Source organism: Condylura cristata, unplaced genomic scaffold (genome assembly GCF_000260355.1).
Source record: "Condylura cristata isolate star-nosed mole 26May11 unplaced genomic scaffold, ConCri1.0 scaffold00051, whole genome shotgun sequence".
Classification (NCBI taxonomy): Eukaryota; Metazoa; Chordata; class Mammalia; order Eulipotyphla; family Talpidae; genus Condylura; species Condylura cristata.
Window position 1 is genome coordinate 1,729,769 of NW_004567152.1, and position 20,177 is coordinate 1,749,945.

General features: G+C 47.7%; 2 protein-coding genes across 3 annotated transcripts in view; one reads left to right on the forward strand and one right to left on the reverse strand.

Annotated features, from left to right (window-relative positions):
• Positions 1-14,977, forward strand: part of DGCR8 (DGCR8 microprocessor complex subunit) — a 39,941-nt gene extending 24,964 nt beyond the window's left edge. Inside the window, exons 10-14 of the mRNA XM_004694977.2 lie at positions 9,644-9,744; positions 10,001-10,107; positions 11,420-11,547; positions 11,884-11,997; positions 13,161-14,977. Of these exons, the coding sequence (XP_004695034.1) occupies positions 9,644-9,744; positions 10,001-10,107; positions 11,420-11,547; positions 11,884-11,997; positions 13,161-13,244 (534 nt within the window). The 3' untranslated portion in view covers positions 13,245-14,977. The remainder of the gene's footprint in view (positions 1-9,643; positions 9,745-10,000; positions 10,108-11,419; positions 11,548-11,883; positions 11,998-13,160) is intronic.
• A 579-nt stretch (positions 14,978-15,556) lies between these two features.
• On the reverse strand, positions 15,557-20,095 carry TRMT2A (tRNA methyltransferase 2 homolog A (S. cerevisiae)). Of its 2 annotated transcripts, XM_004694938.2 has the most exons (12): positions 19,747-20,095; positions 18,962-19,521; positions 18,683-18,791; positions 18,270-18,451; positions 17,979-18,093; positions 17,769-17,884; positions 17,581-17,692; positions 16,988-17,110; positions 16,684-16,759; positions 16,345-16,461; positions 16,104-16,200; positions 15,557-16,002 (listed from the first exon to the last, which is right to left on the reverse strand). In XM_004694938.2, exons 1-12 carry the CDS (start codon positions 19,789-19,791, stop codon positions 15,762-15,764), a joined length of 1,893 nt encoding a protein of 630 aa, XP_004694995.1. In that variant the 5' UTR covers positions 19,792-20,095; the 3' UTR covers positions 15,557-15,761. The 2 variants fall into 2 exon arrangements, with proteins under 2 accessions (XP_004694995.1, XP_012589727.1); XM_012734273.1 differs by lacking the exons at positions 17,769-17,884; positions 17,979-18,093.
• Positions 20,096-20,177: the final 82 nt, after the last annotated feature.

Below are 20,177 nucleotides of genomic sequence, written 5' to 3' on the forward strand. Positions count from 1 at the left end.
CAATAATCCATTGTGCCACCAGGGAGGGCCACCTTTCTCTTTTTTTAAAAAAGATTTATTTAGGGCCCTCCCTGGCGGCACAGTGGGTTAAAAGCACAGCACTAAGGAGTTTAAGCCACTTCTGCATGAGTTCGATCCCCTCCTGCCCCTGAGGAGATCCACATGGCGAGGCAGACCTCTCCTAACCCGCCCGCTGCTCCCCTCAGCAGTGTTACTTCCTCGATCTGCCTGTTCTGCTTCCCGCTCTGTCTCTGGTGAATCCTCTCACCCTCTGCATCTCTGACCTGTACCCCAATTCTATATGAATAAATAAATCTTTAAAAAAAAGATTTATTATATTTATGCATACAGAACTTGGGTACAGGCCAGAGACAGACAGAATGGGAAGCAGAACAGGTGGATTGACCAAAATACACTGCTGAGGGAAGCATTGGGTGAGGCAGAAGTCTGACATGCCTCCTTGGCCAGTGGTCGAACTTTCGCTGAAGTGGCTGCTGCTAGCTTTGTAGTGCTGTACTTTAACCTGTTGCACCACCAGGGAGAGCCCTCTTTGTCTTTATTTCAAAAGATATATTTAGTTATGCATACAAGAACTGGAGTGTGGGCCGGAGGTGTGTGGGAGGTGAGAGAATTCACCAGAGACAGAGTGAAGAGCAGAACAGGCAGATGTACTAAAATACACTGCTGAGGGGAGCACCTAGTAAGACAGAACAATTTTGCTGCACCATGTGGGTTAGTTCCCTGGCTGGCTAGGGATTATGCTACAGTGGGCAATAGCTTGATAGTGCTCTCTGTAACTATTGTGCCACCAGGGAGGCCCCTTTTATTATCTTTTATAATTCAGAGTCTATTTTACCAGCTGTAAGAATAGCTGGTCTTGATTTTTTTTTTAATTTGGTTGTCATTTGCTTGTATTACTGTCTTCCAGCCTTTAAGTCTCTGCATTTTGTTTATAAGATGAGTTTCTTGTAAAGAGCTGAAGGTTGGGCTTTGTTTTATGCTTGTTGCTTTTTTTTGTTGTTGTTAAAGATTTATTTAAGGTCTGCCACACCATGTGGGTCAGCTTCCTGGCCAGGGATCGAACTCATGCTGCAGTGGCTTTGGAGAGCTTCACAATGTGCTACTTTAACCTGTTGTGCCACCAGGAAGAGCCTACTTGTTGCTTTTTGAAACAAATTATTTTTTTTTGGAAGCCACGCCATGTGGATCGCCTCCAGGGCCAGGAATTGAACTTGCACTGAAGTGACTGTGGCTAGCTGCATCCTAACCTGTTGCGCTACTAGGGAGGGCCCAGAAGCAGTTTTTGAGGTTCTTGTTCTGCCACTTCAGAAATGCTTCAGGTTACTTTTGAAAATTTTTCCTGATCTTTTTCACTGCTGTTATAAAATACAGTAGAATGTTCACAGACTGTTTAGCTTTCAAGTTTTTGAAACATATGCTTTAGGTAATTCATTTTGTACCCACTCAGAAAAGGTACAGCCTCTAAAAAACTAGCTGCTCCAGGAAAAGTCACATTTTCGAAAAGATTAACTAGAAAGCACGTGCTCCTGTTTGAGAACCTTTTGCCTAGATTCCAACCTTTAGTCTTCCAAAACTCTTAGGATGGGTTGTTGCTGTTATGGTTTTGATCTATGTAGGTTTCACCTCACTGTCCTGCCTCAGCTGCAGCCCTGTTCTTCCTTTTAAGGGGAGTAGGAGAAACATGGGAAAGTGATTGGTATTTTGATGCTGGGGACAACTGCACACAGGCAGGCACAGTGTGCATGCTTCTTGGCAGCCTTTCTGAGGATGGGATTGTGCACTGGTATAGCATATGGGAATTCAGCTGGCTCTGTCATTGAACCCTTGAGGGAGCTTACCCATCTAAGCTTGTAGGAATCCACATCACGCTTGTTGCTTGTTTATGGATATTGTTGTGTTAAAGCTTTTTGTTTTTTTAAAGATTTATTTATTTGTTCATACAGAACTGTGGTACAGGCCAGAGATGTGGAGGGTGAGAGGATTCACCAGGGACAGAGTGGGGAGCAGAACAGTCAGATCAACGAAGTACACTGCTGAGGGGAGCAGCGGGATGGTCAGGAGAGGTCTGCCACGCCCTGTGTGTCTCCTCCCCGGGCCAGGTGGGGATGGAACTCCTGTGGAAGTGGCTTAAGCTTCTTAGTGCAGTGCTTTAACCTGCTGCACCACCAGGGAGGGCCCTTGTTATGGTAATTTAAGTAAAGTAGGATTGATTTGATAATTGAAAATTCTCTAGGATTGGTAGAGCCAGGGTTCAGAGAACCTGGTTCCAAGATGTCATACAAGGTAATCAATCAGTATTGTAACCTCAGTGTTACCAGCATTATGCACTGTTGAATAGATAGTTCAGTTCATTTGCAATCAATCTGGACATCTTTGCTTGCCTTTACTTTATAGTTTCCTTTTGTGTTTTGGCATCATTGTGGCTCCCGAAGCAGTGGTAGCCCAGCTTTCATGTGGCCAGTGCAGGGATTCCTTGGCACCTCCAAGATGTGTATATTGTAGAGTTCCTACTAGATTGATATTCTGACTTAGTTATAATGAAGATTCCTATAATAAACTGATAGCCAAATGAAGAAGTTCTTAGGGTAATGTCCAAAAGGTTCTTGAGTGCGGGAACCTCCATTGCTGTGGAGTGGGGATATAGCAGCTTCCTGGCATATGGATGAGTACACCAACCCCAAAGCCCCTCTGGCTCAAGAATAATTATTCTAACACAGTAATTAGTTTATAGATAAGCTAATTTCCAACCCTTTCTGTCAAGATTTTGTGAGTGACTTTGTGGTGTTGGATCCTCTTCCCATGGTGCCCATATGGAAGTGTGGTGACCCTTTTCTGTTGCCTTTTCTTGGGGGACTCCAGAGGTAAGGATAGGGTGCCAAGGTGGGGCAAGGCAAGCTCTGGTGCTTTGGGAGCTCTTGCTGTGGGCTGCATTCTGTGAGATGCAGTTCACATAGGAGGCCGCAAGGATGCAGAACATCCAGCACTTGGAAGGTGCTACTGGGAGCAGCGACTTGGATGGAAAGTATGTTTGATGTTGATTCAAAAAGAAAACAAATACTGAATGACCTGGGTGATTTCTTCTTGGTTATTTTATTGCTTTATAGGTATATGTGAATTAGTGTTATGGTTATTTTTAGAATTTAGGCATTAGTGATCACTTTTGTTTCCAGTTCTTTATTTTACATAGGGTCACTTTTTGGTATCATTCCATTAATTTTGACAAATGCATAATTTTTTTATCATATAGCTGGTAAGTAGCACCATGAATACACAGAACATTTTCAGATGTTCTACTTGTTGCAAATTCTCTCAAATTGTACCTTTTGTGGTTAGAACTCCTTCCACCTGAATCCCGTGGCGGGCATCGAATTGTTCTTGTAGGTTAGCCACTTCTTAAATGTCATGTTAATAGAGATATAAAGTAAGTACTCTTAGAATCAAGCTCTTACATGACATGATGCATGTGGGATTAATTTGTGTTGCCTGTGGTTGGTGGTGTAATATTAGGGTGAGGCCAGAGGCACAGGGGTGAAAGAATTCACTGGAGACAGATTAGAGAACAAAAAGGGCAGATTTATAGAAATACCCACAAGGGAGCAAGGGGCAGGACAGAAATTTGCACACCAAGAAAAATTTGAGCTTCTTTTTTATACTTTGTGTTCATGGTTTTTTCAAGTTGGATGTCATTTGTACCCGTTACCTGCAGGAACGACAGGTCTGACACAGAATGTATTCTGGAATATGCCTCTGCTGGAACTGGGCCGGTTTTTCTGGTTGTGGTGGTTGATCTTATGGCCTGGTTCCCATAGATTCTCTTATCAGAGCCTCCCAAGCTTTCCTGCTGGGCAAGGAGTGGGGGATTAGTTTTTAACCATATTAAATGGTAGCCTGACACCTGTGTCAATGATTGGGTCCTTTCTGCTGCTGAAGTGAAGACCATTAAGGCCAGGTTGTTTGTGTTTCTTCTTGTTTGAGGGGCACTGGACATGTTTTCAGTTAGAGGTGATAAATACTAGGCTGCTGTGAAGACTGTCCAGGTTTTCAGGTTAGGGTAAGTAACACCTTCTTTTCCCCATGGGCTCTATGATAGGTGTATGCTACTGTTAACAGGGCAACCCTAGAGGGAGAGGAATGGACTGGGTGTGAGTCCTCACTGAAATGCTTTTTAAAAAAAAAAATTTAGGATGAGATCCAAATGCAGGCACATGGGGGAAAGGTTAATAAAAAAGGTTTATTAACAAGGGAAATGTTGAGGGTTACGTACCCTTGTGCCCCCCCACCCCCCAAACACAAACACCCATTTTATACCTAGCATGGCTATTTACTTGCCACTCTTAGTTCCCAGCAGTTCCCCCTTCATGATGCGGTTGTAGTTGTCAGCACCGGGAATCTCTTTGCAACTTTACCAGAAAGCAGGCTACTATATATTTGTGGGCCTGTTTCTGGACTCTATTCTGTCTCCTAAATCTGTATTTGTCCTTTCACCATCTTGCTGACTTGAAGTTTTAAAATCAGTGTGAATCCTTGGGCTCTTTGCTCTTTTCCTTTTGTGTCCATGCAACCAGCCACCCTTTTCTTTTTTTTCGTTTCCCAATATACCTGTCCTTTTAAAATAAAACAAAAGCCCAACACACACACACTTTATTAGGTAGCTCCTTTGCCTTTCCATGCAGATGTTACAAACAGTATGCCATTTATAATTTTCCTAGAATTTTTATTGGAATTGTAAATTTATAGATGAAATAGGAAGAATTTATGTGCTAACAATAGAGGATGCTCTGACTCACAACCCAGTGTACTTCTGTATTTATTGAGATCGTTGATGTTTTTCCTTGGTGTGGTGGTTTTCTGCATACAGAATCCGGAGATGTCTTGTTAGATTACTCATTAAATATTTATGTATACAGAGCTGGGGTACAGGGCAGAAGTGCGGGGGGTGAGAGGATTCACCAGAGACCGTGGAAGGCAGAACAGGCAGATCAACTTTTTCGATCTGTGCACAGAGAGATTTGCTGTGCCATGTGGGTCACCTCTTGGGACTAGCTTTGCAGTTCTGCGCTTTAACCTGTTGGGCCACTAGGGAGGGCCCTGCTTTGTTAGATTTAGACTGCTGTATTTCATTTGTTTTGGTGATGTTGTAGCTATGAGTTGTACTTTAATTTCAATTTTTCAAAAAGATTTACTTATTTATGCATACAGAACTGGGTTGTAGAAGAGAGGATTCACCAGAGACAGAGTGGGAAGCAGAACAGGCAGGTCTGGGGATGAAACTGGCACTGAGGTTGCTGCAGTGCTGTGTCGTAAACCTGTTCTGCCACCAGGGAGGCCTAGTTTCATTTCTAACTCTTCACTGCTATCATGTGCATTTCTGTCATATAGAAATGCAGCTTGTATATTCTCCTGTGTCTTGTTGCTTAATTCCATTTATTAGTTCTTGTAGTTTTTCCTGTGATTTCTTTGCATAGGATTATGTCAACTGCAGTCAAAAGATTTTTGAGATTCGTCCTAGATGCCTTTTTCTTTTTTTCCTTATTGCCCTGACTAGATGCTCCAGTACAATATTGTGCAATAGTGGGGAGAGTGGACATCCTTGTCTTACTCCTGATCTTAAGGGGGAGTATCCAGTTACTATTGAGTAGTTTTTCAGATTTTTTTTGTTGTTGTTGATACCTTAAATCAGGTTTAGGAAGGTCTCTTTCTCTCTTTGTTGTTTTTATCATTGAAAGAGTGTTAAGAGTTTTTCAAAAGTCCTTTCTGTATCGAATGACATCATATGGTAGTTTTTAATTGTTAAAGTATTGGATTATGTTGATTTTTTTTTTTTAATGCTTTTCTAGGTTAAGTCCTACTTGGACATGATGTATATATTCCTCTTGTTAATGATTTCACTTTGCTAATTCTTTGTTGAAGTTTGGCATCTGCTCTGGAGGGATATTTCTTGTTTACCTGTAGTGTTAGTATAAGGGTATACTGGTGGCATTATTAAGTGGGTTGGTGACACAAACTATGAAACTTCTATCTACTAACAAATTCCGGATAGAAAAGGAAATGCTCAGAAAAATCAGAATTTCCACTGCTAACTTATGTTACAACCTCCCTTTTTTGTATAATCAAGATACCAAATATTCTGAGCAACCATCAGTTTACAACTGGATTGCCTTAGCCTCATAAAGTGGTTGCCTGGCCAGGCAAGCTGCCCCAGGCGGGGAAATTCCTCTGTCTCTGGAGACTAAAGCCCCAGGAGAAATAAGACCCAAGGGCATAAAAACTCCTAGGAAGCTTCCTTGGTTTCTTTAAATGAAAAGCAAATCTCAGATAAGACTTCCAGGGCATAAGGACTCAGGACAATTTTTAACACCTGTTTACACAGGTGTTGCTTAGTACACAGCTGTACAAATTTCTCTTTACTCCTTTTTAAAACAAGCACTAACTACTCTATGCTAGCCTTAAATTAGCCATTAGCTTTTCTTTAGACAGTCACTGATAACACTGCTAACACAATTTATTACTTCCTTAAGACCTCTCTTCCTTTGAGTGATAACTAAACATCTGTACACATGACAATCACCACAAAAAATGATAGTGTACCATAAAATGTTAAGAGAAAAATGCTTTGTTCCCCTTGTCCCTGAGAACGTTTTATGGTGATTTCTCATTAACTTATCCTATGCATTATTGCAATTAACTACTTGCTACACAGTATAAATAAAGACCCGAGGGAATGAGCAGGAAGACTTGCACCCAACTCTGACCCCCATGTCTTCCTGGTGCCCCCTCCCCACTCTCCTTTTGGAATCTCTGCTTGCCTACACCTCCCACCTTAGGGCCTTGCCTGTCTCGCCTCTGGACACCTCGATAGTTGGGGCTGGTCCCCAACAGGTTGGCAGTTGGCCTTCTTCAGATTTTTAAAACGAGTCTCAATAGAATTGATTTCTTTTAAGATTTGATAGTTGTTGCCAATGGAGCCATCTCTTCCTGGAGTTTTCTTTGAGATACTTTTTCCTGTAAATTCAGTTTATTGAATAGAGCATTATGATAGCTTTCATTTTGTAGGGAAAGAGTCCATTATGTCTGAATTACTTAATTTATAGGTGTTGAGCCATCTGTCAACTCCCTTAGCATCCTTCACTGACTCTTGGGCTCTGATCACCCAGGCTTCCCCTGTTCTAGTGTCACTGGTCACTTAGACATTTTGTATGTTTTAAAACTGTAGTTCCTAGATTTCTCTGGTGGATTAATATATAAGCAACATATGGCTTTGACCACTTAGAGTGAGTAATTGCGGTGTGGGCCTTTGCTAAAGACAGTGAATGTCTCTGGGCTTCTGTGCATGTGTTTTTCAGCCATGTGTGTCACCTTATCTCTGTCAGGAAAAATTATAGCAGATCGGTCATTCTCTAGCACTCAAGCCTATCTGTAGATCCACAGCCCAGTTGCTGACTGCTCTTTAGAAGGGGTTCTTAAAGCTGAATTGAAAGAGGTCAGTGTGGCTGTGGGGTCAGAGCCTGATGCCATTGTGAGAATTCTCCCTACAAACTGATCCACACTGATGTGCGTGCTTGACTGTGGGGGTGAATGATGGGAAGAAAGTAGCTAAGTAATAGCAGGAGGAGTTCCTTCTCCCCAGAATTGGCAGTCGTCTTCAAACACAATTCCTTTGTTTTTTCAACTGGGATGCACTGAATTGGCCTCCTCATTGAAGCAGACACATAGACCAGAGCAGCAGTGTTCTTACAAAAAAGTGAGCAGGGAAGGGCCCTCCCTGGTGGCATAGTCAGTTAAAGCACAGCACTAAGAAGCTAAAGCCGTTTCAGCATGAGTTCGATCCCCGCCCCAGAGGTGACCCACATCGCACAGCGACCTCTCCTGACCTGCCTGCTGCTCCCTTCAGTAATGTACTTTGTTGATCTGTCTGTTCTCCCCATTCTGTCTCTGGTGAAGCCTCTTACCACCCCTGTACCTCTGGCCTGTACCCCAGTTCTGTATGCATAAATAAATAAATCTTTAAAAAAAAAAAGTGAGCAGGGGATAGAGGGAAATGCTGTGAGGAGATTGGAGTAGTTTCTGTCATTTTTAACCATCCACTTTGCGGTATTTTATTATGGTAGTCCCAGGAGACTTAAAACAGTCCTCAGCTGGGAGATGGGCTATGCTTCTGAGTTGGCTAGATATCATCCTCCATTAATAGTGCTCAACTGAGACTAATGCTGGTTGGGGTCAGTCTTCTCTTAGCTAGCATCAGCAAAAAAAAAAACAACAAACCAAAAAACACCTCTTTTAACTGGTTTCCTCTTTAACCCCTCGTACCCCCTTTAAAGATTTATTTATGCATACAAAAACTAGGATATAGGCCAGAGGTAAGGGGGGTGGTGGTAAGAGGATTCACCATAGAAAGAAAGGGAGCAGAGTAGGCGGATGTACTGAAATACACTGCTGAGTGGAGCCTTGGGAGACAAGAGAGGTCTGCTGTGTCATGTGGGTCAGCTACTTGGTGGGGGATCAAACTCATGTTGTAGTGGTTGGTGATAGCGTGACAGCACTGAGACTTTAGCCTCTGGGCCACCTGGGAGGCTCTTCCTCTTAATAACCCTTTTTTTTTTTTAAGATTTTTATTTTATTTTGTGCATACAGAACTGGGGTACAGGCCAGAGGCTCAGGGGCGATGAGAGGCTTCACCAGAGACAGAGTGGGGAACAGAACAGGTAGATCAACGAAGTACACTGCTGAGGGGAGCAGCGGGGCGGGTCAGGAGAGGTCTGCCACACCATGTGGTCACCTCTGGGGCAGGCGGGGATCGAACTCATGCGGAAGTGGCTTTAAATTCTCAGTTCTGTGCTTTAACCCACTGCGCCACCAGGGAGGGCCTTAATAACCCTTTTTAACCTTTGTTACTGTGATTAGTTTCTGAGCTCTATAGTCACTGTGATTAGTTTCTGAGCCAAAAATTAGTTTAAAATTAGAGCCTGGTGGGCCTTCTCTGGTGGTATAAGGGGTTAAAGTGCAGTACTGTGAGGCACAAGTTCAATCCCTAGCTAGGCAGGTGACCCACATGGCACAGCAGACTTTGTCTCATCCGCTGTTCCCCTCAGCAGTGTGTTTCAGTAGATCCTCCTGTTCTGCTTCCTACTCTGTCTCTGGTGAATCCTCTCATCCTCCACACCTCTGGCCTGTACCCCAGCTCTTGTATGTATAAATAAAGAAATAAATCTAAAAATAAATAAATAAAAGCTAGAGCCTAGCTTTTTAGGGCTTTGTTTGGGACTGCTCCCTGCTGTGGAGCTTTGGGGTTCAGGGACTAGGCCTTTTTAGACTACAGCTCTTGTATCTGGCTTACTTTTTCTCTTCTGGAATCTGTTCAGGTTTTTCTCCTAAGGATGTTATCTTTAGATTTCTATTTGTTTGAGCAGGCTGAAAAAAAGGCTCCCATGCTGGCTGGCCATCTAGCCTGAGTCCTTGCTAAGCTAGACTCTTTAACCCTAGCTTTCTGAGCTCGCAGAAGGGAGCTGGATGCTAGGCTGGGGTGTGACATTTTCAATGAGGTAATTGAGTACAGGAACCCAGCAGTGGGATGAGGCAGGTAGTTCTTGATCCAGCACTTAGGGGTTACTGCTTTGTTTTCTAGTATTTTAACCACATCAGTATCGAGGACTCGCGGGTCTATGAGCTGACCAGCAAGGCTGGACTGTTGTCTCCCTATCAGATTCTTCACGAGTGCCTTAAAAGGTAAGGTGGGGATGGGGAGTGGGAGGTGGGTGTCTCTTCTCTGGGTGCCCATTACTGACCATTTATTCTAGTTCAAAAAGCAAAGCCAAAGGCTGAGCCATTGCATACAGTGTCTTCTGTGGTCAGGCCTCTGTAGAGCTGGATGTGCTCAGGGAGTCCTCTGGCTTCTCTTTGGAGAACCTTAAAGGACTTACCCCAGAAGCAACCATTACCTCTGCCTCAGCTGATGTCACCTGTTGTTTGTTTTCTCTTAAAGAAACCATGGAATGGGTGACACATCTATAAAGTTTGAAGTGGTTCCTGGTAAAAACCAGAAGAGTGAATATGTCATGGCTTGCGGCAAGCACACAGTGCGAGGCTGGTGTAAGCACTTCTTTCCGTCCTCCCTACTTCCCACCAATGCTTTCAAATGGCAGCTGGGAGTTGTTGCCTCTCTGTGTCCTCTTGGAGTGTTCTGAGCCTCGTGGCTTGGCCCCACCACTGTTGTGCTGCGTGCTCCCCAGCTATGCTGTGTCTGCACAGCTGTGTCTTGCGTGTGCTCATGAGCATCTTGGGGACGCTGAAACAGCCACCTCCTAGGCTCAGATCACTTGTTTTGACTTATCTACATGTTACCTTCCGGTCTACTGTCCCAGCCCGTCCCTGGGTCCTCAGGGTAGGGGTGTTCTGTGGAAACGGCGTCGCTCTGCTGTGCCTGCCTCTCTGCACACTGCTCTGTTTGTGCCACCTACATGCCCGGTCTGTTTGTTTTTATTTTTGTTCTTAAGTTGAGGACATTTATTTTGAAATGTTATATATGTTCACTATTGAAATCAAGATATTAACATTTTGCTACATAGGTTTCAGATTTATTTTTAATTCTTAAATATCTAAAATCAGTTTAGAGTCACTCTTCTCTATCTTTTCCCTAGTTTTCCCCCTCATACTTCATCACAATCATGATTAGTGTATTTTATGTCTGTAGCTCATTAATTTGGAATGTGAAGTGACTACTCTTACAAATGCAACTTCAGAAGAAAATTTTGTAAACACAAAACCAGCACTGTGCACATCAGAAGTCTGCACAAGATGATTCTGGGAAAATTTCATACCACATTTAGACTGTGTGCCCTGCACATCAAAAGATACTAGTACCCACTGAGGTGCAGTTTGAGCCAGATGGGCAGGGCATGTGACAGAGGAGCGATTTTGTAGCTGGGATTAACTGCCCCTCGGCCCCCATCTGTCTGGATAATGTACTGGCCTTCACCTGCCTAGCTGTTGGTATCTCTTAGCACTTGCCCTTTTCCATGGCCTTGGCCCTGTCTTCCCTTGCCATAGAAACATTCTCTGGAAATCCCTCTCACAGAGCCTCCTCCCCAGCCTGCCTCTCAGAAGCCCCAGACCACATGCTTCACAACTTGTGTTGTTGCTTCTCTGTGTGTGAAAATATGGGGCCATGGTAGGAGGGAGGCGGCTTAAACTGTATTATCTTGGCCACAGCCTGTTCCCAAAGCCTTTATACTGTTTCAACAAAGCAGGGTCAGGGTGGGTACTAAGGACCCAGGTTTGTGATAGAATAGACTGTGCCTTTAGCTAGGTGGGGGAATGGCAGATATGTTCCCCTCTAGAGACATGTCTTTGTGGGTACCTAAGTGTGGTGACCCCTCCCCATGTTTCCTCTTCATCTTCATAGGTAAGAATAAGAGAGTTGGGAAACAGTTAGCCTCTCAGAAAATCCTTCAGCTGCTTCACCCACATGTCAAGAACTGGGGGTCTTTATTGCGCATGTATGGCCGGGAAAGCAGCAAGATGGTCAAGCAGGTAACATATCTCTCCTAAGGCCCAGGGCTTTCTTCACATTCCCTGACTCAGGAGTACACAATTAGGGTCCTGTTGTGGGTAGCTCTGCTGATCCACATCTTTGTGTGTGTGTGTGTTTGTGGATTGGGGGTGGGGTGTTTATTCTTGGTCTCCCTCCCAGCATGGCCCTGGGCCTGCCTTGACTGATTGTGTAGGAAGGGAGTTGGGGCTTGAGGCAGAGCCACGGGATAAGGCAGGGGGTGCAGGTGATGAGTGCTACTAGCTCTGATACGAGAAGACTGGGGAGCTGGGCCCGCCAGTCCATTCAAAAGAGCAGAGAACCTTTGTGCTTTCTAGGAAACCTCAGATAAGAGTGTGATCGAACTGCAACAGTATGCCAAGAAGAACAAGCCCAACCTACATATCCTGAGCAAGCTACAGGAGGAGATGAAGAGGCTGGCTGAGGAGCGGGTGAGTATGTGGGCCACTTGCATTGTGCTGGCCAAGCTATGGCCGTGGCTCCTCCCCATTTTCTGTCTCCTCCCCTGCATAATACTGATAGCTGCAAGGAGAAAGCTGACATCCTGATGCCCTAATTTTGCCCAGACCCTAGAAAAGCCCCCCTCTACTGAACCCTCAGTTCTTAAAAGATTACATTTGCATTTCTTTGAGAGTTAGCACTCATGGTATTTGTATCAAATCACTTTTTTTAAAAAAAAAATTTATTCATACAGAACTTGGGTACAGGCCAGAGGTGCAGGGGCTTGAGAAGCTTCACCAGAAGGTGAGCAGAACAGGCAGACTGACGAATTACACTGCTGAGGGGAGCAGCGGGTAGGTCAGGAGAAGTCTGCCGTGCCATGTGGGTCACCTCCTGGGCTGGGGATCGAACGCATGCGCATGCTGAAGTGGCTTTAGGTTCTTAGTGCTGTGCTTTAACCTGCTGTGCCACCAGGGAGGGCCCTCATATTTTTATTTTTAGAGAGCTGGAATTCCTAGCTGCAATTATAAAGGGCTTGGATCCCACTCAGCACTGGCCATTTGAGGTCAGGTACAACACACCAGTTAGGCTCCCCATACTCAGGGTTATCATGGCAAACTTCCACCCTGAACCTCTTTTTCAGGTCCTGAGCAGTTATGTGAAGGGGAGAGCATGATTCACTGAATGATTGCACCCCTGGGTACTTAAAAGCCACCCTCCCAAGAAGGGGCTTTTTCAGCTGTGCTTTCATACAACCTAGGGCCAGTACAAAACCCTGAGATGGTAGCATCTATTGTTTGTCACTTTTCCAGTCCAGCATTCTCCTCACTTCTACCCTCATGGGTGGTGAGAGATACCTGGTGTTTCCTGTGACCTCCTCATACCCTTCACTTCTAGGTGTGTCCCCCATTCTGAGGGGAGCACCAGGATGTGGTACTTGGTCTTAGTACCCAAGGAGACCCTCCCTCCAATCCCATCTGACTTGATTAGGCCTTCCTTCTAGCTTGGGATTACTGAGCATGATGCCATCCTATTCCATAGGCATCAGTCTTCAGCCCCACCACCCTGCCTTTCCCCCAACCCCCTTCCAGAGCCTCTTGCCCAAGGTTGGGGTGGGCCATGCCGACATTCCTGACCCTGGTTATTCTTCTAGGAGGAAACTCGAAAGAAGCCCAAGATGTCTATTGTAGCATCTGCCCAGCCTGGTGGTGAGCCTTTGTGCACTGTGGACGTGTGAGGGGAGCACTGGGGCTGGGCGCTGCCTGGGAGACTGCCATGCCACTCAGCGCAGCCTTGGGCCTCCCATCCAAGTTCCTCCCCTGCGGCCCTGTGTCTGAGGTTGGGCCAGAGAGGCGGGACTCCGGTGCACGGGAACAGCCAGGATCATTCAGCTCTTCCTGGAGACTTGCCCGTAGGTGCGAGTGAATGTGTTCAAGGATTGACTCAGCCTGGCTGTACAGGTGGACACCAAGCTTGGGAGTCACCTGTGGACCTCTGCTTTTATGAACTTGCTTGTAGAGTGATTTTATGAAGGTTTTCATGAATTTTAATATGTAACATGAACTGTGACAAATGATAGTTGGATGACAGATGAAATAAGGAAGTGATTGCTGAATTCCTATGACTACCCTGTTCCCAGGCTCCCATGGTCAGAAGAATCACGCTAGCACCAAACCCTACTCTACCCTGTGTCCTGTTTTTCCCTTTTCTCTCAAGAAAGTTTTGAAAGTTAGGATCACTTCAGACCTTTTTGGTTTAAAATAAACAATTTTAGCATCAAAACTATTTTTCAGAGATTATAGGCAAATCATCAAAGTGATTTCAGATTTGAAGCATTGCTAGTGTGAGTCTGAAGTCTGCCAGTCTCCTGGCTTGTTGCCCTGGCTCTGGGCTGGACTGTGGGGCCATTTTTCTGAGTAAGTCTTCAAGCCCTAAAAACTTGCCTTTTTAGAAACTGAGGACCTTACCTTCCCTGGTCTCCAGCAACTTTTTACTAAAAACTTTTTGCAGTCAAGTTCATCTGTCCGCCCATCAATTTTTAAAGCTTTTATGATATTTTAGCATTTGGAAAGAAATTTTTGCAGTGAAAGTAGATGATAGATTTGGAATCATGTAGCAGTTATAAATGATTAGTGCATATTAGCACGTGGACTTAGTTGGAAACAACCACCTTCAGTGCAATCTGTCTGTGATCACAAACCTCTTCAGAGCTATTGCGTTTGTGCAGCTGTCCTACCCTTGGGATGGTGTCACTGGATTTCAGGGGCAGTGCCCCATGCAGCCAGGCTCAGTGACCCTCTCCTCTGACCAGCAGTCTTGTTCTCCTCTTGCCCCTACAGATAGGTGCAGGGGACATGTGTCCCTGCTGAGTCCCAGGGGTGTGGGTGTGCTTGGGAACCTGTGCGGTTCCTACAGGTGAGGTGGTGATGGTCAGCACTGGCACCCTGTCGATGTGCTCGTGGCACTGTCATGTTCACAGGCATGCCTGTCTCCTGTGGATTGTGTTTATTCCCAGGAGACAGAATGCCAGTCAGGGTATCCCTCCCTCACTACCTGTGTGGCCAAGGTTGGCTTCTGTGTTGACCTTTAGAAAACAAAATCCTCAAATCAAGTTGCTGTAATTAGACACTGCTTCTGTCTTGCCTCCTGTCTGCTGCTATGAATAATCATCTGACCGTGACTGTTTGCCCTTAAAACAGCCAGATGTGCTATCATGAACCAAAGCTTTGTGGATGTGTTACTAGAGGCCGGTGGGTCTTGCTGTAGACACCTGTCTTTTTTTCCCTCTGGTCCATGTGTGGGTGTGAATCTTGTATACGCACAGCCACCTTGGTTGGTGTGGGGAGGGCAGGGAGAGCCTGGGCTGACACCACCTCTGCAACCACAGCCTGTCATGTACTTCCCAGGCAGCAGCTGGGCCAACCTTGTTAAGGGTGAGCCTTGATTGACACATAAAGCAAAATTGTCTTAAGAGGGAATGGCTGGTGTTTTCTTTCTTCTGTGGAAGGTCGGGGTAGGGTGGGACCTTTACAGATGGCTGGGGTGTTCGCCTCAACACAGCTGCACTCAAGATAGCTAAGCAACATCCCAGTGTGGTCCTGGCTCCTTCCTTGGTCACCACAGAAGCAGCGTCTCTTAAAGGTCAAGTTGGGGATAGAGTGAAATCAGACTATTTAGTTGATGCAGGGAATCATACCCTACCATTTGGTGAGGAAGGTAGGCAGGGCAGCCCCTTGCCAGATGATCTCTGCTCAACCATGTTGACACCCACATCTCGGAATGCTTGAAATTAAACATACAACCTGACATTCTGTGAAACCAACAGAACTTGGGAGAGCTGCCCTCACACCCAGCCTAAATGAGCTGATTATCAGCTGTTTCCAGGGCCAGCAGGATGTTGGTAGGAGTCCCAGGCTCAAGAGTTGCGCCTTACCCAATGGCATGCATAAAGTAGTCCCATCACTCCTGGTGCTGTTCTGGGGGTGGGGGTCGGGGGAGCAGAGAGGAGCCTACGCGTCAATGTTGTGGGTTCTCATCACAGATACAATGGTAGTTCAATGATTTGTTTATTCTGGCCCACTTGGCCCAGCTCCTGTCCAAAACACTTGGGCAGATTGGGAGGGTGGCGGGCTCCAGGAGCCCATATGGATGGCTGGCTCTGGACAGGTCTCAAGTCCTCTGAGCATTCTGGGAGCCATATGTAGGACTTAAGTAATCCCTTGGCCTGTCCCTGTAATGACAATCTGGCTTTGCTTTAATGCTCTTCCTGCTTTTGGGGGCAGGAAGAGGTAGAGGTTGCAGTTTCTTGCAGGATGCTATCTTGAGGTCCTTTTGGGGGTTCGACTGGAGTTACCAGAACACCATTGGGGTGTTCTGCCCTTTCGAACAAGATGAGCATCTCGCAATGTGGGGTCTGTGGGAACAGGTCCACGGCCACAGCCTTGACTGGCCTGAAAGGGGTGCCTTTCACCCGGTTTGAAGGAGCCCTGCAGAGGCTGACGAGATGCAAATGTCAAGGTCAGCCAAGCCACATACCTGTACTGTGGGGTACGGGGCTGGGGGGCCAGCCATGGCCCACCCTAGACCTCACACTCACTCCACGAAGTTGCTCATGGCTGCCCGGGGATTACAGGATACATAGAGCAGCCGCTTGAGGTTCTCAGCTCTGCGGATGGCTAGGATCACTTTGGAATCTGAAGAGGTACAGAAATGGACTGGTTCTCCAAGGGTACCACTCAAGCAGGGGGTGGGGCAGGCCTGTGGCTACATAGCCTGGTGTGCGAAATGGATACCACTGCCCTCCTCCTTCCTTCACCACCCCAACAGGGAGCACTCACGCAGACCAGCACGGGGAGGGTCCAGGATGGCTACAAGCTGCTGGGAGGCCAGTCTGCTCACCAGGGCAGGCACCAGCTCCTCTGCCCGCCCGCAGTGGAACTCCACATTACTCAGTTCTGGAGAGGGCATGGCAGCCCTGTCAGGACACCCAGGCCCAGAGGGCCTGCCCCCTGACTGATGTCCCCTCAGCCAGAGGTACTTTAATATGATCTGTGGCCTGCTTGCCCTGCATGTTGGGCAGTTCCAGGCATCATGGGCACTCAGTAGGTCCACAGGAGCCCTTCGGCTGCCCACCCCCAGCATGGAGATTAGGGTTCATTTGTGGCGCTGGCTCTTACCATTGTTGTGGGCATTGACCCGGGCATCCTCCACAGCTTCCTGGCACAGCTCAATCCCCACGACACTCTTCACCTTCTGAAGTGAGGAAAGGGCACAGCCGTGGCACCCCACCCACTTCTACCCTGATGGACTTAGGGAGGGGAGCAACAGAAGCATTGTGGAGAGTGGGAAAGGCACTGGGATAGGCCAGAAGTTAACCTCAGTCCTCACATTATGGGGGGAGAGGGTCACCAGGGTCAAAAGCTGGTCATGACGCAGGGATGGGTGGGTTAGTGTGAGCAACTCATCCAGAGGAGGACTCACCGGAGCTAGAGCCAGGCCAATGGTGCCAGTGCCACAACACACGTCCAGTACCGTGCTCTCTGTGTCCAGCTGGGCCCAGTCCTGGATGACTGTGTACAGTACCTCAGCTGCCAGAGTGTTCACCTGGAGGGCAGGCCCCTGCACAAGTCAGCCTTCCCTTCTTTAGTTGGTCTGGGTCCCCCTGCCCTGGACACTCCTGCTCAGAAACCTTCACAGCCCAGGCCCCAGCTGCTTCCCAGATCTGTTCCCACTCCTTCAGGCCAGTCTTTGGATTGCCAACCTTTAAAATGCTAGGTAAACTCACCTTGGTTTTAATCAGCTAAATTGATGCCAACCTACTTAGAAGTTTCCTTCATGAGTATCAAACCTGTGGGATCTCCCTTGGCAGAGATTCTACCAGCACTCACCCAAAAATGCTAGCATCACCCTGACTCCTACCACATGGCTGTTTAAAGACCTCCTGCCTGGATGCTGTCCTCTAGATTTCTGCCAGGCTTGTTCCCGCCTTTAGCCAATGTTAACAGTTACATCATGACATCATGTCAGGCTTCCTTTCAAGTTGTCCTTGTAACCCCCTAGGAACACTGGTCTACCTGGAAGAAGGCATGAGGGGAGATCTGGAAGGTTAACCCCAGCAGGTCCTCGTGGATGTATCGGTCCCCAGCGATGTGCTCGAGGGGCAGGCCTTCCTGGCTGGGAGTCTTTCTGTGGGTAGTTGGTAGGTTTGTCAGTGTCATTAGCCCACAAAGGGACCCTCCCCACCCCCACCTGGGTGCCTCACCGCTGTCCCTCCTTCACAAAATAGAGGCAGGTCACCCCACTGGCCTTGCCTGGCCCTGTCACAAAGTATTGTACTAAGGAAGCTTTCAGCTGTGCCAATTCCTCAGAGCTCAGTTTCTGGAGTAAATAGTGGAAAAGATGCTGTTAGGCTGTGCTGAGGCCCACTCACAGCTGGACATCCTCCCCCAGAAGCACCACCCCTGTGTGAGACCTGGGGGTGGAAGTAGGCAATAGCCATGGCTTGCCCTCGGCGGCTGGTACGCACAGTCAGCTGCTTCCAGTGGCCTGAGTATGTCTCTGGGTCATAAGCAGAGTATGGACTGGACCTGTGGGAACCATACAAGGTAGCAGGACTTGCTGACCAGGAGTGAGCAAGCAGCCTCCTTCCTATCCCTTCTGAGGTAACCACCTAACCACCATCATAGAAATCCTCATTCCTGCAACCTAACCCTGCCCCCCAGACCACCTCAAGACTTTTGGGGAGCTTCTAGCCTATCCTTACCGGATGAATTCCTGGAACGCCTTCACCACACACTTGGTGGTCTTGGGGATGTGCATGGTGTCAAAAGGGGGTGCCACAGCACATGTCCCACCCTTGTACTTGCCGAGCCGGCAGCCAACAGTGTTGTCTTCCCCATCCACGCCAACACCAACCAGAAACTCACACTTATTACGATACTCGGTCTGCAGGGAGAGTGGAGGGAGACGGACACACCTGACCTTACCCTGGCCACCCAGTACTCACAGTGGGAATGCCCCAGTGGTTGAGTGAGAAGCTCTACTGCGTCACAGGGATAAAAAATTCCTATAGTGAGACACAGAACTGGTATGTGATGGGAACCAGAAATAACAGCAAAATAGGAAAGGGTAGGAGAAAGGTGAAAGAAGCTTTGTAAAGACAGGATGAAACCTGACCTGCTGGGGTGATGGTCTGACCCCTTCCAGGGGGCAGCAGGCCTTGTTGTGCTTGTGTCTCTGCGAGAGCAGCCAAGGCAACAGGGCACGGTTAGTGTTTCCAATTTCCCTGCAGGGTGAGGAAGTTGGACTCAGCCTGCTGGCCCCCACCCATCCCCAGCCACTCTCCAAATTCCCAGGCCCTATCTTGGGAACTCACAATCACCACTGATGACTCTGATGTCTTCAGTGTACTGTACAACACACAAAGTACCAAGGGGTTCCTGTGCCCACACTTACTTGGCAAGCTTCTGCAACACCTGCTCACACTCCAGTCGCTTCCGCTCAAGTTGCTCGGGGTAGGGCACAGTCCAAAGAGGGGTTACTACATCAGCAATGCATGTGGCTGGCGGCTCACCCTCATCCTCAAGCCGCCTTTTCTTGGCCATTGGGTCAGCTTTGGGTCTAGCCAAGCGCACACTGAGCGGCCGGCCCTTCCAGAGGGCACCGTGTAGCACCCGAAGGGCTTTGTCCCTTTCAGCAGCATTGCGGAATGTCACAAAAGCACAGGGGGGTTGACCAAAGAGCTTGGTCTTATGGGGCTGCAGGCCAAAGCGGCTAAGAAAGCGGCGGACATCACTGAAGCTGGCATGGCGGGGCACGTTCTGCAATTCTAATTTGAAGATCTCTGACGTGAACAGGTCTTCTCTGATGTAGCTGTAGAGACCAGGCTGAGGCCCCAACTCTGCAGCTGCCCCAGACCCCGCTTCCTCTTCCTTCTCTTCCTGGGGGGCCGGGAATGCAGGGCTGCCCAGGGCACTTTTACTGTCCTGTTCACAGCCTTCCACTGGACCCTGGCTCTGTGTGGAGATGGACAAGGACTGGACCTTGGACCTGAACAACCCATGCTCCCGCACCCTCATGTAGATCTCCATCCATCAGCACACCTAAGACTCATCTCACCCGTTTCTGTTCTTATTCCCCACATTCCCTCTCCCATCTCATGCCCCTTCCCCGTGTTTTCTTCTAAGGGTTTAGAGCCAGTCCCCTCCACCCTATCCCCATTTCCGTACGAAATCTCTCACCGAGATCTCCCTTTCCTTTACTTCGTCGTCGAAATTATCACTCATCGTCCGGTCCGTCTGCAGGCTGGTATCGAACACCTCGGCAGGTATCTATCTCGCCACTTCGTCCTGGGCCTGGCACAAGGGAGGGGCTCTGAAAGAGGGTGCGATGCGGCAAGAGCGATCGCTTCGGCCAACACACCCCTAGCCCCCTCGCTGCCACGGCTCGGCAACAGAGTGGTGCGAGACTCGAACCCTCGGTGGTCAGGTCCAGATCTTGCACGTCGGCTGCGCCGCCCGCCCACCAGGGGCCCGAGCCGGTCGCTCGCCTCGCGGAGAGATTTCACGTTTGCGAGAGCGTGCAGCTGAGGGCGCGCGTCTCTATCAGCTTGCCTTCCGATGACGTCATAGCCACGCGCCGGCTTCGATCCCTAACCTCATTTGCGAGTTCG